This window comes from Nannobrachium achirus (assembly GCF_963921795.1).
Source record: "Nannobrachium achirus genome assembly, chromosome: 17".
In the NCBI taxonomy this organism is placed as follows: domain Eukaryota; kingdom Metazoa; phylum Chordata; class Actinopteri; order Myctophiformes; family Myctophidae; genus Nannobrachium; species Nannobrachium achirus.
In genome coordinates, this window is record NC_137824.1 from 8,963,401 (window position 1) to 8,979,994 (window position 16,594).

The 16,594-nt window shown below is 44.3% G+C and overlaps 1 protein-coding gene across 1 annotated transcript in view; it reads right to left on the bottom strand.

The window, feature by feature from the left end:
• The window catches only part of trappc11 (trafficking protein particle complex subunit 11), a gene marked incomplete at its 3' end in the record, with an annotated part of 40,879 nt that overhangs the window by 783 nt on the left and 23,502 nt on the right, over positions 1 to 16,594 (bottom strand). Inside the window, exons 21-29 of the mRNA XM_080746489.1 lie at positions 16,269 to 16,417; positions 15,822 to 15,943; positions 14,089 to 14,208; positions 10,513 to 10,578; positions 5,766 to 5,922; positions 4,052 to 4,163; positions 2,249 to 2,340; positions 1,192 to 1,325; positions 2 to 52 (exon numbers count right to left, since the gene is read on the bottom strand). Coding sequence (XP_080602615.1) covers positions 2 to 52; positions 1,192 to 1,325; positions 2,249 to 2,340; positions 4,052 to 4,163; positions 5,766 to 5,922; positions 10,513 to 10,578; positions 14,089 to 14,208; positions 15,822 to 15,943; positions 16,269 to 16,417 — 1,003 coding nt within the window. The remainder of the gene's footprint in view (position 1; positions 53 to 1,191; positions 1,326 to 2,248; positions 2,341 to 4,051; positions 4,164 to 5,765; positions 5,923 to 10,512; positions 10,579 to 14,088; positions 14,209 to 15,821; positions 15,944 to 16,268; positions 16,418 to 16,594) is intronic.

Below are 16,594 nucleotides of genomic sequence, written 5' to 3' on the forward strand. Positions count from 1 at the left end.
AGAAGTTATACAGCATGTCCTGCTCTGAGCCGGGGAGGATGCGCAGACGCACCTGTAGCGCACACACAGACACACGACAAGACAAGACAAGACAAGACAAGACAAGACAAGACAAGACAAGACAAGACAAGACAAGACAAGACAAGACAAGAGAGACAGACGCACGCACGCACGCACACACACCAGTGTTGGTTAGGTTGACTATAGCCTCGAGAACCCAAGAAAGTAAAACCGGGGTAAAGCTCACAGTAACTGTGGCTCAGCCAATCACAAGCCGTCAGGGCCTTCAAGGCATCGCCTACAGTCACGATAGTGTCCGTATAGAGGCTCACATGAAAGTGTATATATATGTATATAGTAACCAGTAAGACTCCCTAATCGGGAGATAAGCGACCGTCAGGTCACAGCGTGATTTAGGCCAAAATGTGTAAGAGCAGTGTCTAAAAATGTGTTTGAAAAAAATCGGCCTGATGGTGGCACTATATGGGACAGATCCATGTTGATGAGATGAGTGTACACATACACTGTGTACCAATTTGCGTGATTTTAGGGCAAATTCTGTAGGAGCAGTGTCCAAAAATGTGTTTGAAAAAATCGGCCTGATGGTGGCGCTATATGGGACAGTTCCATGTTGATGACATGAGTGTAGACATACTGTGTAGCGATTTGCGTGATTTTAGGGCAAAATCTGTAGGTGTAGTGTCCAAAAATGTGTTTTGCAAGAATCGGCCTCATGGTGGCGCTAGAAGAGGGCCATGTGAGAATTGGCCATGGTTGTGGTTTGGCAGGCAAGGAGTGTGTGTGCAAAATTTGGCATGGATCGGGGCAACGGTTGCGGAGATATGAGCAGGGCAAAAGTGTGACGTGTGACTGACAGACAGACAGACAGACAGCTGGTGGAGGTTTTGACAGTAACTGCGAACTGACGGTCGCAATAACACATTTCAGACCACTAAAATATGACTAAAACCAAAATAAATGTTATTCAAAAGACTATGACGAAAACTAAATCAAGAGTTGTGGTCAAAATCAACACACACACACACACACACACACACACACACACACACACACACACACACACACACACACACACACACACACACACACACACACACACACACCCCCCCCCCCCCCCCCCCCCCCCCCCGCTGGTTGAGAAGCAGGCAGTGAGAGAGAGTGAGGTTTCACCTGTTTGAGTCCAGAGAACATGAAGGCGTCAGACGGCTCCACGGCCATCTCTACCTCCTGCACCAGAGCGGTCCTGTTCTGGATGTGGTAGCACACCGCCAGAGACTCCCTGACCCGCCCCAACGAAGGCAGCTCTGCAAACACACACACGATAGGCAGAGTTCCCACACATTTTTAACAAATAATTTCCAAAACATTTCCAGAATATTGAACCCAATTTCCAGGACTATATAACAATAATTCAGCTCAATAACGAGTCGCTTACTCCTATGTGCAATGCCCAAAGACAGGTGTATGCCAGTGGTTCTCAACCTTTTCAGGCCGTGACCCCTGAAATAATCATTATTTTAACTGGAGACTAACTGAAGAGTTGGGGATTTTTTCATAACACGGTTCTATTGTGAAAATAGCAGATCTACATGCTCCCAACGCCTTGCGTTGCGAGGCGTTGGGAGCATGTAGATCGGCTATTTTCACAATTTCTGCCTCTAATATTTGACAATTTGGCCCATGTTTAATTTCAGAGGTATTAACAAAATCAATAACCAAAGACAATGCATAGCTATTTTTTTCCAGGACCTTCCAGGACCCTTGATCAATTCCAAAGCTTTTCCAGTACTGGAAAAATATTTTTCTAATTTCAAAATATTTCCAGGAATTTCATGACCGTGGGAACCCTGGATAGAGGGCTTTCACGACTACCAATTTTCAATCTAGCAGACGCTCTTAATCCAGAGCGGCTTACAATAGGCAAGCACAGCACAAGGAAATACATACAATGCATAGAAAGTCATCTAAAAACATAGGCAGACCAAGAACCTTTTCAGTTAAATCAATAAAAATCAAAACATCAATAAACTTTACATGGAAGCTATACACACCATAGCCTCCATGTATATATCATCCCATCCCTACAGCCCAGAGTGTGTGTGTGTGTGTGTGTGTGTGTGTGTGTGTGTGTGTGTGTGTGTGTGTGTGTGTGTGTGTGTGTGTGTGTGTGTGTGTGTGTGCGTGCGTGCGTGCGTGCGTGCGTGCGTGCGTGCGTGCGTGTACTCACCAGCGTGGACATACAGAGGGATGGTCTCTATCTGGACATGAGGCAGAGTGACAGCGGTCTGGACCAATGGGGTGTCTGGACTGGAAGACTGTCTGTAAGAGGACAGGAGAAGGAACCACAGATATAAAAAGCTACTTTACATTGCTAAAGCAAGTGCCTCTGGGAAAGAGGGAGTCCTGCAATCTGATTGGCCTGCCGAACGTCCCCTTCAGTGATGCACGTGGAAGCTTCCTTCAGAAATCCTTGCCTTAAAAAGGAAAACTTCCAGAAAACACATTGAAATATGAAGTGATTGGTATTTTAGAACTAAAGATTTCTTTCCTTAAAGAAACACAAGAAGAGAGACTCCTCTGAGTTGGGCTGGGTGCTCTTTTACTCTTTATACCAATAACAACTAGAAATGATGTTCCTACGAAACAGTGTGGGCTCGCTCGTGACTATACTCTGCAGCGTGCTAACTGTCATGTGAAGCTCAACCAATACTCCAGCTAACACCACTCCCAGATTTTCCACACCTCAATTGCACCTCATTGGCTAAGGGCCCTGCCTTTGTACTGTCTGCGATGGAATGGAACTCACTATATAAACTAGACCAGGTCAACCTGGTTGTGCCAGACCCCCTGTCTGTCATCATCATTTATGACATCATGCCTTTTGTAGGCATGTCATCATCATGTCATCATCATATATACCCTTTATATAGAAAACCCGGACCGACATTTGCTTATGTAGGCCTACCCATTTCATGGGTCTGGCAATAATGAAGATAACATGGTGTTCTTGCCTTTCAGGCGAGCCCACAATAACTGTATTAGGATAGGATCAAAGAAAACAATACACACCATGAGAGGAAGGAGGCTGTTGACTTATGGGCCAGCATTAAGTATACGATACTGTACTGCAGGGTTCCCCAATAGGAGGGGGGGGGGGGGTTCTGTCCGGCTCCCACCAACCCCAGTCAAAAAAAAAATATATATATATTGTTTTTTTCCGGGGAGTAGTGAAAGTTACAGGTATGGTGAGTGCGATATAAGCTTACCATAAATCCTTAATCATTTTCAATCATATTCAAGGGCTTTTGGAGAAATGAGACAGAGCACTGCAGAGGGAAGGTTTGTGTGTGTCTGTCCACTAGCTGGTAGCTGATGCCAATAAGTAGTTGGCGGCCCCTCGTTAATGAATCAAAGGAAGGCAATTATGTCTCTGCACTGTCCAACTAGCAGCTGACGCATACTTTTCAAGCAGACTGGTTAATTGGTTCTTAACTTATTTTGTTTCAACTTTAAGGAGTGCATTTCTCATAATAATTATAACAACACTAGTACAGTGTTTCTCAACTTTTTTTCTGCCATGGCACACTTTACACAGCCAAAGGATCCCAGGGCACACCTAGATGTATGGAGTGTGTGGCTATTTTCAAAATGTTTGCCTCTTTCATATATGATTTTACAATTTGGCCAATGTTTTACCAGTTTGTATATAGTTTGTTGATTATTTTTAAGGCAGTAAGGGTCTATTTTGACTTTCTTTCTTGAGGTATTAAACAGGTTTTAAAAGTTCTTAAATCGTGACTTATTTGTATTTTTGTATTATTATTATTTTTTGTCACTGGAGTAGCGGGAACGCCGCCGCTGCCTCCTGCAATGTTGTGGCCCTCGGCTTGGTACCCTAGACATGATTCGGCCCTTGGGGAAAACTAATTGGGGAACCCTGCTGTACTGTATATGTACTGTAAATGGTGTGTGTGTGTGTGTGTGTGTGTGTGTGTGTGTGTGTGTGTGTGTGTGTGTGTGTGATACACACCTCCTCCATGATATCAGGTACTGCCCCGCCCCCACGGTGGCGGTATCGTTCTCTGCAGGTGGACACTGGAGACAGAAACACTCACTGGCACACTCCCCTGTCTGGAGAACCACTGCACGCACGCACGCACATGCACGCGCACACACACACACACACGCATGCACGCACACACACACGCACACACACACACACGCACACACACACACACACACACACACACACAGACACACACACACACACACACACAGACACACACACACACAATTATTTTTGTTATATAAAACATGATCTGACATTCTTTGGAAAATAGCCGATCAGCATGCTGTTGTGACTGTGAGTGATCTTCAGTGGTTAACATGTTCAGTGGTTCAGTGGTATTGGTACCGGTCAATGTCACTCATTGTTTTTTATATTTAAAGGACGACTTTATCACTTTTCAACATATCTTTCATAGGAGGACTGTGGTCAGTTTAGAAACCCGTCTACCAGTGACATCATCGATGGGGAATCCAAGCTAATAGAAACTGCAGGCTTTCTATTCCTGAAAAGTTACAGTATTTTATCAAGGACATTAGTGAGGACCAATTACATGAAGATACTGTAGCTTGAAAAGTGGTAAAATCGTCCTTTACGTTGTGTCATAAAAATAAATAAAATATTTCACAACAGTACATTTTTGGTGGGCGACACTATAATCCTTGAATGCTGCCTTGGGGTTTGGGTATGGAAAAGGCCCCGTTTGCATTTCTTTCACCATGTAGTAAACGCTGCGTTCATGGTCAGGAGCAGAGTCCTGCAAGGGCCTGCCCCGCACGTCAATAATCAGATCCGCAGACTGACACGCAACCCGTGATCAAATCAAAATCCCCCCACCTCGTGAATGTATAAGTAAGTAAGCCTTGCCAAGCCATGAGGCCCATAGGGCAGGCCTCTCTCTGCTGTAGCTTGAGGCAGCTTGATGTACAAGTACTGTACACCTCCTGGACATGATGCTAGTATGTCACAGGGACTTACACCCAATCCAACCCTTGATGCTGGGTGCCAAGCAGGGAGGCACTGGCCACCAGAGTCTTTGGCATGGCCCGGCTGGGGTCACAAGGACACTCTAACGATTAGAGTGTCTAAGAGTCTAACCACAAGAATAGACTTTCATACGTTCACGTTTTGCCCGTCAAACGCGGGTCCCCATCGGATATCCACGGATACCTGGTCTGTTGCAGGACTCTGGGTTATGGTACCTTGTTGGAGCTGGGAGGTTCTGGAGCAGGCACGTGCACACATAGACATCAAAGGGGGCTTGAGCCCTTTCCCTTTTATCCGTCTGTAAAAAGTGTCCTCTTCCAGACCATGAATGCAGCTTTTAATATGGGGAAAGAACCACTAATGCCCTCTTTCCAAGGCTGCATTCAAGAGAATTTCCTTGTCCAAACTCTCCTGGACTTGCAGCATCTTATGTTGAAAGAATTGCCCTCTCTGTGTAGAAACCCATGCCGTTACGCCACATCTCCAGTACTGACTTGATTATGCTTAGTTCAGTGTGGTATCAAGCACCGAAAATAGCCAACCTCAAAGCTCACAACGCGTCGCACTGCTGACACGTTGTGAGCTTGGAGGTCAGCTATTTTCGATATTTCCACCAAAAGGCCCTTTTAGAAATTTGAGCCCCTGCCTCTCTAACATTCTCTGCACGTCCCTGTTCTGGAGGTCATGGTACCTTGTTGTAGCTGGGAGGCTGGCGGGGAGCCGCTGGAGGTCATGGTCTGCAGCTGCAGGGAGGAGGTGTTGAGGAGCAGCGGCCAGGGAGAGGAGGACAACACGTCTGTCATCAGCAGGAAGGGGATGTCAGCCACCACGCACTGCAGGGGCTCAAACTGTAGGCACGCACGCACACACACACACACACACACACACACACACACACACACACACACACACACACACACACACACACACACACACACACACACACACACACACACACACACACACACACACACACACACACACACACACACACACACACACACACACACACACACACACACACACGCACACACACAGGATATTAGCCACCACAAACTACAAACACAAAGAAATGGAACAGCAAAACGTTCAACCATATGCTGTTCCATCTCAGGATTCAAGTTCAAAAATAGCAACTACCGTTGTTGCCTATTGAGCTTGGCACATTTCCTGGGGAAAGCTGCCCGGATCACTCATGTCACTACTGTGATTTTCCACTGTCCACTACTAAAGGGCAGTTGCAATCTTCTCCGTGTTACTGTCTTGTATTCCAAATGGTCAATGTAGCCTACATATTTTTGGTTAATGTTTATGCTATGTTTATGCCCATGTTTTCCTAAATGTGTGAAGACAGTAGACTGCGTGAAGTGAGTGAGATGAAAAAACCTGCGTGAAATCTGACGATCTCAATAGGCAACAACGACGATATGGATTGATTGGTTGGTTGATTGATTGAAAAAAGGTAGAGTTTCATGACAGTACAGTTGACTGATACAAGGTCAACTAAAAGGATACGCCCTAGAAAGGCTTGTTTCAATTGAGATCCTTTTTTTTTTACTGATGAATGACAGACAGATAGAACACAGTACTATGAAGAAGATATCATGGTAAAAAAAAAACAATGAATAGAAAGGTCAGGGGGAGGAAAGGATAGGCTTTGTTTTCATTTAACGTTTCGAGTAGCAGCCGCCTCTAAGTGGCTTTTCAGTGCCGTTTTAAAGGAGGGTAGGAATTTACATTCCTTTAAGGCCTATGGTAGGGCGTTCCACATTTTGGTGGCATAGCAGGAGAACACATTTTACCCTTTTTTTGTGCCAAATCTAGCAGATCTACAAGCTCAAAACTATGTATTTTGAGCTTGCATGCCAGCATGCAATTGTCTCTGTACTGTACTGTACATGGACAGAGGAAAGGTAAAGCAACAGCCTCATAGGGCCTGTCTAGTATTACAACCATGTCTATCATTTACTGCTGGTAATAGCTGTGGAAACAAACTGTGAGGAAATGTGTGAGCAGCAAATCATTCATCAGGTGGTTAATTCATCATGTATTGTTGTGTAGGTTTGGGTCAATGTGTTCCTCCCTAATGTGATGAGAGAGAAGTGTAGAGTGGTTGTAGTCATACGCTAAACCAGGGCTACTCAACTTAGGAAGGCTCAGGGGCCACTCAGCAAAATACCAAGAGTCCAAAGGGCCGCAACCTAAAAATGACGGTCCTATTTTGGACGTTTACAATGATTTTGTAACAGGCTTCATGACAAGCTTAATAATTAAGTAAACACACAGAAAACAGCCACATTTCCATCTATATAAGCCAGGCCAAACATCATGGAATGAAGACATTATCGAATTTTATCAAATTAGGCTTTATTCACAAAATGTGAAGTAAAAATTAACAGAACTGGTTCAATCGTTTTGTAACCGCCCCTGTGTCTGGGTATGCAAGGCTAGTGAACTTTGGCAATGTAAAGGTATGTTTTCTCATGCCAATAACGCTCCTTTTCATTAACTCATATAGTGCCAATCCCGCGAAGACTCGTGAAAAGTAATAGAGTATCTGCAGTGCCAATCCCGAGTATACTCGTGAAAAGTAATCTATTACTGTAACGGCGAGTACATTACCGAGAAGAATGGCCGGCGGTCCGGAGACGAAATCCGTCGCTGATTTCGCATCATCACGGCTCCACGAGCACAAAATAGTCCCATCCATAACATTGAGGTGGACGGGGGATCTCATCTTTAATGTCCATTATCTCAAAACTACACTTTAGAAGCTAGGATGGAGGCAGATGCTCGCTTATGTTACACAGTTATAAAAGCTCCCGGTCGGCCATTACACAACTCCACGTGGACACGGATCGGTTCCGGCGCACGATCCGATGACGTCAGACCGGAAGTGATTGCGCGGTGGACTTCTGGCCTTCAAAATAAGATAACGGCGGTGATGCCAGCCTGAAGGTGGCATCGTGGACTTTATAATCCGTTAATTTCAGGGGCACTAAATGAGTTAATAGGACGGATTTAAAATAAATAGACGTTTATACTTATTATTCAATCACTCAAACCCCAGCATCCCTATTCTTGGGGGACATTCACCAAAAATAGCCGATCTACAAGCTCACCACAAGATGCATTGGAGCTTGTAGATCGGCTAGTTTTGGTCAATCCCCTTCAATGAGCAGTTAGTTGTGTTTAAATTACAAAGCTCAAAGCATCAAACTGTTTTACAAGTACAGTACAACTGGCTGAGTTGAACTTTACTTGAGTTATTTTTCCATAAAACAACAACTCTTAACCAAAAATAGCCGATCTACAAGCTCACAATGCATCTTGTGGTGAGCTTGTAGATTGGCTATTTTTGGTGAATGTCCCCCAAGAATAGGGATGCTGGGGTTTGAGTGATCATTGAATAATAAGTATAAACGTCTATTTATTTGAAATCCGTCCTATTAATGAAAAGGAGCGTTATTGGCATGAGAAAACTTCCCCATTTGGGGTACAAGCATAGTTCCCTGGCTGCTACGATCTGTTGGAATGTGTGTGCACTGTATGTCGGTGCTGACTGGCGGAGCCGCGGAGGCAGAGACAAGCACAGACAAGGACTACGTCTTCACTAGCCTAAAACATGACGGTCGCGAGCGTTCATATCGCACGACCGTCATGCGTCTCCACTCCAGTGAGCCCGACTGTGGTTGTCTGCTGCAAAAATCTCCGGAGATTTGTCTGTCTGACCGTCTCGTTGTACAATAGATCTAGTGTAGCCGCCAGCATCTCCGCACTACTGTGTTCAGGCTGTGTTCTGTGCATTGACTGCAATCGCTTCCTGACTACGGAGTCCACCGAGGCTCAAACATCACCGCATTTTGCGTTGCGCGTTAACTTTGACAGGCTTAGAAAAATCATATTTTTATTGGTATTGCCATGACGGGCCGCACAGACAGGCGGCGCGGGCCGCATGGCCGCGGGTTGAGTAGCGCTGCGCTAAACGCATTATTACTAAACCATTCTTTTATGCTTTAACTATTAAAACATAGCAGATATACAAGCTCGCAGCGCAGCACCGAGTGCCGTGCTACGAGCTTTTAGATCTGCTATTTTTTTTTTTATCTTCAATTTCTTTGCAAAACTTGAAAATATATTTTTTAAAGCAAACATTTGTAACTCAAATCTTTCTTTCTCAGGGTCCCTGGATCAACATGTTTTGAGATGGGGGTCTGTGGTCAAATACACATAATTCTGGGGGTCCTTGACATGAAAATATTTGAGCACCACTGACATAGAAACATGCATTTTTCAAAAACCTTAGAAGGATTTAGGCGACATTTATATAATCAGGTCAATATATTCAAAGACTTGCACAAATTAGCCAGTAGCTATGGCCCTCCCCTAAAAGCTTTTATCCAATGCTAGCTTAGCAACCCGCAGCTTGCCAAGGCTGTTGCCAAGGCAAACCTTGGCAAGCAGGAAGTTGTTCTAAGCTAGCATTGGACAAAAGCTTTTTGGGAGGGGCATAGGCATGTTTCACTAGTTAAAGCATAAAATAACGGTTAAAGATGTTAACTCATACTGTGCCGATCCCGAACTAGTTCGGCTTTATTTCAATCCAATCCAATGTTTTTTTTATTAATTCACTTACCCCGAGCTGCTTGTAGAGTCGTGGGTGGTCCTGGCTCGCTAGCCGCTAGCCAGTTAGCCATTCTACTCTGTCCGACGATATATTCCATTAAAAATGGTTTAAAATACATTTTTGAGCTCCCCAATGTTCACCCGATGTTCGGCGCCGCTTCCGATGAGTACACGAGTGTGCCGATCCCGAAGTAGTCCGACTTTTTTTAATTACATGAATAAAATGATAAGAGGCCTTCTGAAGCCTGGCCTGATTTTTCTAGCTACTAGCCGAAAGCTAGCAACCTCCCGGCCGGCCGTAATTTGCGAACGCAATCGCCAATCTCCGCCTAATCCAATGAAAGACCACATCTTTAAAGGCTTATATCTCTGGATTGTGTCTTTGAAAAGCGGCGCGAGGTTTATTTACGGCGAAATCGCCCAAAAATGATCTTTTAGATGACAAAATGGGAATAGCCATTCTGTTAGCATCTTCATCCGGGACATTTCCATGCCGTGCATGAACGTGAGCATGTGAGGTCCTGGAAGGTTAGGTCCTGGAAGCTAAAGCGCTCGCCTATGAGAGATGCGCTGGCATTCTTTGGCCCCTAGAGGGCGCTGGCACTCAATGAGTTAAAAGTCTAACATGACACAGATGCATCCCAGATCTAAGTGGGATAGAATCAAATAAAAGGTTGTTCTCAAAGGTTTTTGACTTAAACAAACTTTCTTTCTATCACTATTTTTATCTATCACCCATTTACTGAAAACCGAATTTCCCCCAGTATTAGACAGTACACCTGTAAACCTGTGAAGCTGAGGCCTCTACTCACCTTTGTGGACACAAACTTGGCAGACACTTCGAACGGAACCACCGTCTCTATGGTGACCGTCTCATCCTGCAAGAAAAACAGGTAAAATAAATTGGTAAATGTTGCATTAGTTCACCCCCAAAATGACCTTTTTTCTATTGATTAGTCACGCCATGGACACTTGAGTTCAATAATTTATTTTGGGTATTTGTCGCATTCCTAAGACAAAAAAGATTATAGTAAATGTCTCCCCATTGATTCTAGATGGGGACCCAAATGCATGGCCCTGGATGGGGACCCAAATGCAAATCTATAGTACTGTACCTTGTGACATTTACAGTGGATGTTGTGTCCTCTCTCATACCTTGTGACATTTACAGTGGATGTTGTGTCCTCTCATACCTTGTGACATTTACAGTGGATGTTGTGTCCTCTCATACCTTGTGACATTTACAGTGAATGTTGTGTCCTCTCATACCTTGTGACATTTACAGTGGATGTTGTGTCCCCTCTCATACCTTGTGACATTTACAGTGAATGTTGTGTCCTCTCATACCTTGTGACATTTACAGTGGATGTTGTGTCCTCTCATACCTTGTGACATTTACAGTGGATGTTGTGTCCTCTCATACCTTGTGACATTTACAGTGAATGTTGTGTCCTCTCTCATACCTTGTGACATTTACAGTGAATGTTGTGTCCTCTCTCATACCTTGTGACATTTACAGTGAATGTTGTGTCCTCTCTCATACCTTGTGACATTTACAGTGGGTGTTGTGTCCTCTCATACCTTGTGACATTTACAGTGAATGTTGTGTCCTCTCATACCTTGTGACATTTACAGTGGATGTTGTGTCCTCTCATACCTTGTGACATTTACAGTGAATGTTGTGTCCTCTCATACCTTGTGACATTTACAGTGGATGTTGTGTCCTCTCATACCTTGTGACATTTACAGTGAATGTTGTGTCCTCTCTCATACCTTGTGACATTTACAGTGAATGTTGTGTCCTCTCTCATACCTTGTGACATTTACAGTGGGTGTTGTGTCCTCTCATACCTTGTGACATTTACAGTGAATGTTGTGTCCTCTCATACCTTGTGACATTTACAGTGGATGTTGTGTCCTCTCATACCTTGTGACATTTACAGTGGGTGTTGTGTCCTCTCATACCTTGTGACATTTACAGTGAATGTTGTGTCCTCTCTCATACCTTGTGACATTTACAGTGGGTGTTGTGTCCTCTCATACCTTGTGACATTTACAGTGAATGTTGTGTCCTCTCATACCTTGTGACATTTACAGTGGATGTTGTGTCCTCTCATACCTTGTGACATTTACAGTGGGTGTTGTGTCCTCTCATACCTTGTGACATTTACAGTGGATGTTGTGTCCCCTCTCATACCTTGTGACATTTACAGTGGATGTTGTGTCCTCTCATACCTTGTGACATTTACAGTGAATGTTGTGTCCTCTCATACATTGTGACATTTACAGTGGATGTTGTGTCCTCTCATACATTGTGACATTTACAGTGGATGTTGTGTCCTCTCATACATTGTGACATTTACAGTGAATGTTGTGTCCTCTCATACCTTGTGACATTTACAGTGAATGTTGTGTCCTCTCATACATTGTGACATTTACAGTGAATGTTGTGTCCTCTCATACCTTGTGACATTTACAGTGAATGTTGTGTCCCCTCTCATACCTTGTGACATTTACAGTGAATGTTGTGTCCTCTCATACCTTGTGACATTTACAGTGAATGTTGTGTCCTCTCATACATTGTGACATTTACAGTGAATGTTGTGTCCTCTCATACCTTGTGACATTTACAGTGGATGTTGTGTCCTCTCATACATTGTGACATTTACAGTGAATGTTGTGTCCTCTCATACCTTGTGACATTTACAGTGAATGTTGTGTCCTCTCATACCTTGTGACATTTACAGTGGATGTTGTGTCCTCTCATACATTGTGACATTTACAGTGAATGTTGTGTCCTCTCATACCTTGTGACATTTACAGTGAATGTTGTGTCCCCTCTCATACCTTGTGACATTTACAGTGAATGTTGTGTCCTCTCATACCTTGTGACATTTACAGTGGATGTTGTGTCCTCTCATACCTTGTGACATTTACAGTGGATGTTGTGTCCTCTCATACCTTGTGACATTTACAGTGAATGTTGTGTCCTCTCATACCTTGTGACATTTACAGTGGATGTTGTGTCCTCTCATACCTTGTGACATTTACAGTGGATGTTGTGTCCTCTCATACCTTGTGACATTTACAGTGGGTGTTGTGTCCCCTCTCATACCTTGTGACATTTACAGTGGGTGTTGTGTCCTCTCATACCTTGTGACATTTACAGTGAATGTTGTGTCCTCTCATACCTTGTGACATTTACAGTGGATGTTGTGTCCTCTCTCATACCTTGTGACATTTACAGTGGATGTTGTGTCCTCTCTCATACCTTGTGACATTTACAGTGGGTGTTGTGTCCTCTCATACCTTGTGACATTTACAGTGAATGTTGTGTCCTCTCATACCTTGTGACATTTACAGTGGATGTTGTGTCCTCTCTCATACCTTGTGACATTTACAGTGGATGTTGTGTCCTCTCATACCTTGTGACATTTACAGTGGGTGTTGTGTCCTCTCATACCTTGTGACATTTACAGTGGGTGTTGTGTCCTCTCTCATACCTTGTGACATTTACAGTGGATGTTGTGTCCTCTCATACCTTGTGACATTTACAGTGGATGTTGTGTCCTCTCATACCTTGTGACATTTACAGTGAATGTTGTGTCCTCTCATACCTTGTGACATTTACAGTGAATGTTGTGTCCTCTCTCATACCTTGTGACATTTACAGTGGATGTTGTGTCCTCTCATACCTTGTGACATTTACAGTGGGTGTTGTGTCCTCTCATACCTTGTGACATTTACAGTGGATGTTGTGTCCTCTCATACCTTGTGACATTTACAGTGGATGTTGTGTCCTCTCTCATACCTTGTGACATTTACAGTGGATGTTGTGTCCTCTCTCATACCTTGTGACATTTACAGTGGATGTTGTGTCCTCTCTCATACCTTGTGACATTTACAGTGGATGTTGTGTCCTCTCATACCTTGTGACATTTACAGTGGGTGTTGTGTCCTCTCATACCTTGTGACATTTACAGTGGATGTTGTGTCCTCTCTCATACCTTGTGACATTTACAGTGGATGTTGTGTCCTCTCATACCTTGTGACATTTACAGTGAATGTTGTGTCCTCTCATACCTTGTGACATTTACAGTGAATGTTGTGTCCCTCTCATACCTTGTGACATTTACAGTGGATGTTGTGTCCTCTCATACCTTGTGACATTTACAGTGGATGTTGTGTCCTCTCATACCTTGTGACATTTACAGTGAATGTTGTGTCCTCTCATACCTTGTGACATTTACAGTGAATGTTGTGTCCTCTCATACCTTGTGACATTTACAGTGGATGTTGTGTCCTCTCATACCTTGTGACATTTATAGTGAATGTTGTGTCCTCTCATACCTTGTGACATTTACAGTGAATGTTGTGTCCTCTCATACCTTGTGACATTTACAGTGGATGTTGTGTCCCTCCACGGTGGTGTTGATGCTGTAGGCCACGTGGAAGAGGAACACCCTGGGGCCCGTGGAAACACACCTCACGTACACACAGCGCTCCACCTGAACATTCACACCAGTTATTATTATCATCTCCACTTAAACATTCACAACAGTTATTGACAACTGACACTAGACAGGCAGCAACAGTCTCTTATGGACTAGTAGTTCTCAACCTGCGGGTTAGGACATTGAAAGTATGGGATGCCAAGTAAGCCAGTGTTTCTCAACCACTGTGCCTGGGGACCTTTGGTGTGCCCCTGAGAAGGGTCAGGTGTGTCCCTTGAAACTGCTTGAAAGCCAGTATTGTAATTCTCATTTTAATGATTTAAACTAGTGAAAACAGCCGATCTACAAGCACACAACGCCTCGCGGTGCGAGGCGTTGTGTGCTTGTAGATCTGCTGTTTTCACTACTGTTGTGCGACAGCCTTGTATGATGAAGCAGGGCTTTACTTTGCTAAGAAACGCACACATTTGAAACTTGGAGATACAAGGTTTCTTCCCGACAGTGACGATATTTACATATTTATGTTCATGTGCCCATGGATTCTTGGGACATGAAAAGTGTGCCCATGCAGAAAAAAAGGTTGAGAAACACTGAGGTAAGCAATGAACCTAGCATCCGTTTAAACAACATGCTAATCTAAATTACATTCTGTACTGTGCATAAGTGGTCAAGAAAAATGAGCCTAAATAAAAAACACAACATGACCAGAGTACAGTATGTCTCAGCATGGTGTGTGATGTACTTGCCTGGCTCCAGCCAATAGACCCACCTACTCTCTGAGTGAACTGCTTCTCTTGGTCTGGAGGTGTCATATGACTTGTGTCTTTCTGTCGGTGTCTTGTAAACCGACCAATTAAATCAATGCAAGACGGGGGAGGGGTGGGTCTAACTTTTGAAAATCAACAGAAACAGTGGAGGGAGGGGTGGCTGCGTGGCTCACCAGAGTTCTTAATTGCTCCCTTTGAACTTCAAAAGGGCTCCGAACTGCAGTCATTGATTGAGCCATACAAGTGTCGAATAGCTCGTTAGTGATTCTCTTTAATCAATGAAACATCAAAGACAATGACCTGTTTGGTGCTTGTCGTAGAGGGGAGGGGGAGGGGGGAATGTTTTGTGTAAACAAGTCAAACACAACCCCTCCCACCAGATCTCTTGTGATTGGGAATTTCAAATTTCAAATCCCCTCCCCTTTGTAATCAAATAGAATGGGGACAACTTCAGACTCAAGCTCCAGCGTAGAGTCTGAAATCAGGCTAGTGATGTACAGGGGTACAGGGAGAGAGAGGACTACAGCATGACATGAGGAGATTGATCCACAGCTTGAGAGCCAGAAGGGAGAAGAGTCTGGGAAGTGTGGAGCGTTGTCCCAGGTGTTTTTTTTTTAAGGATACCGTTTGTAAATAATGTCTGCATGTAAGACAGTGTAAATACCTTGTCCCCTGGCTATAGGGTGCCATGTCATTGTTCTGAAATCCCATTGTTCCGATGTCCCATTAGTCCAACGGTACCTAACCCTTACTTTAACCTCACCAAATCTATGCCTAAACATAACCTTAACCCTAACCTCAGTAAAACTATGCCTAACCCTAACCCTAACCACTGACGGAGTAATGAGATGTCAGACTTATGTGCAGTCCCGGCTATAGGACAGTATGTACAGTATGTACCTTGTCCCCAGGTTGGAGGTCTCCCAGTGGGATATCCGGCAGCAGAGCGGGGTCTGCATCGTCACACACTTTGGTGGCACTCAGAGTCACGTTGGTGCTCTGACTCAGGTTGGCATCCTGGCCTGGAGGGGGGAGAGACCAGTGATGATCAACGATTTTACATCGACATGGTTCTAACAACATTCACAGACTTCCCGGCTCCCATTGCATTGTAGTCATGCTGGCTGCACAAACATGGCTATATCTCCACTTCTTTTCCCTGTTTGGCCTGTTTTCTATAGACCATAAATTACACATGGAAAGAAAAGACCTTCGGCGGTCGTGGGGTGGACGGGAAAAGCACGTGCACAACGGCGCAACCGAAAATCAGGTAAAAAAAAATAGGAAAAAGCCTCGTCAGTTCATCTACATTAGTTATGGCAGCATACGTGTTAAGCACCACAGTACCTGGTTTGAGGCCAGCCGTCAGTTTAACATCTCTGGCCACGCCCTCCTCCTGCGATTGGACGGTGATGCTGATGCGGTACATCTCATTGGTCAGCGCTGGCGGCTGGTGGCTCAGCACCACGGACACCTTGGGAACCCTGGAGATCACCCTGGAAACCAATCAATGCACAGTGTGTGAGAGAGATCCAACCAATCAATGCACAGTGTCTGCCATTTCCAACGTAGCCTATGTTGTGCGCCAGGCCGGCAGCCCTGCAATGCTTTAGCAGCCTAACAAAACAATATTGCATCGTCTTTTGGATAATTATATGGAATACACAATCCCC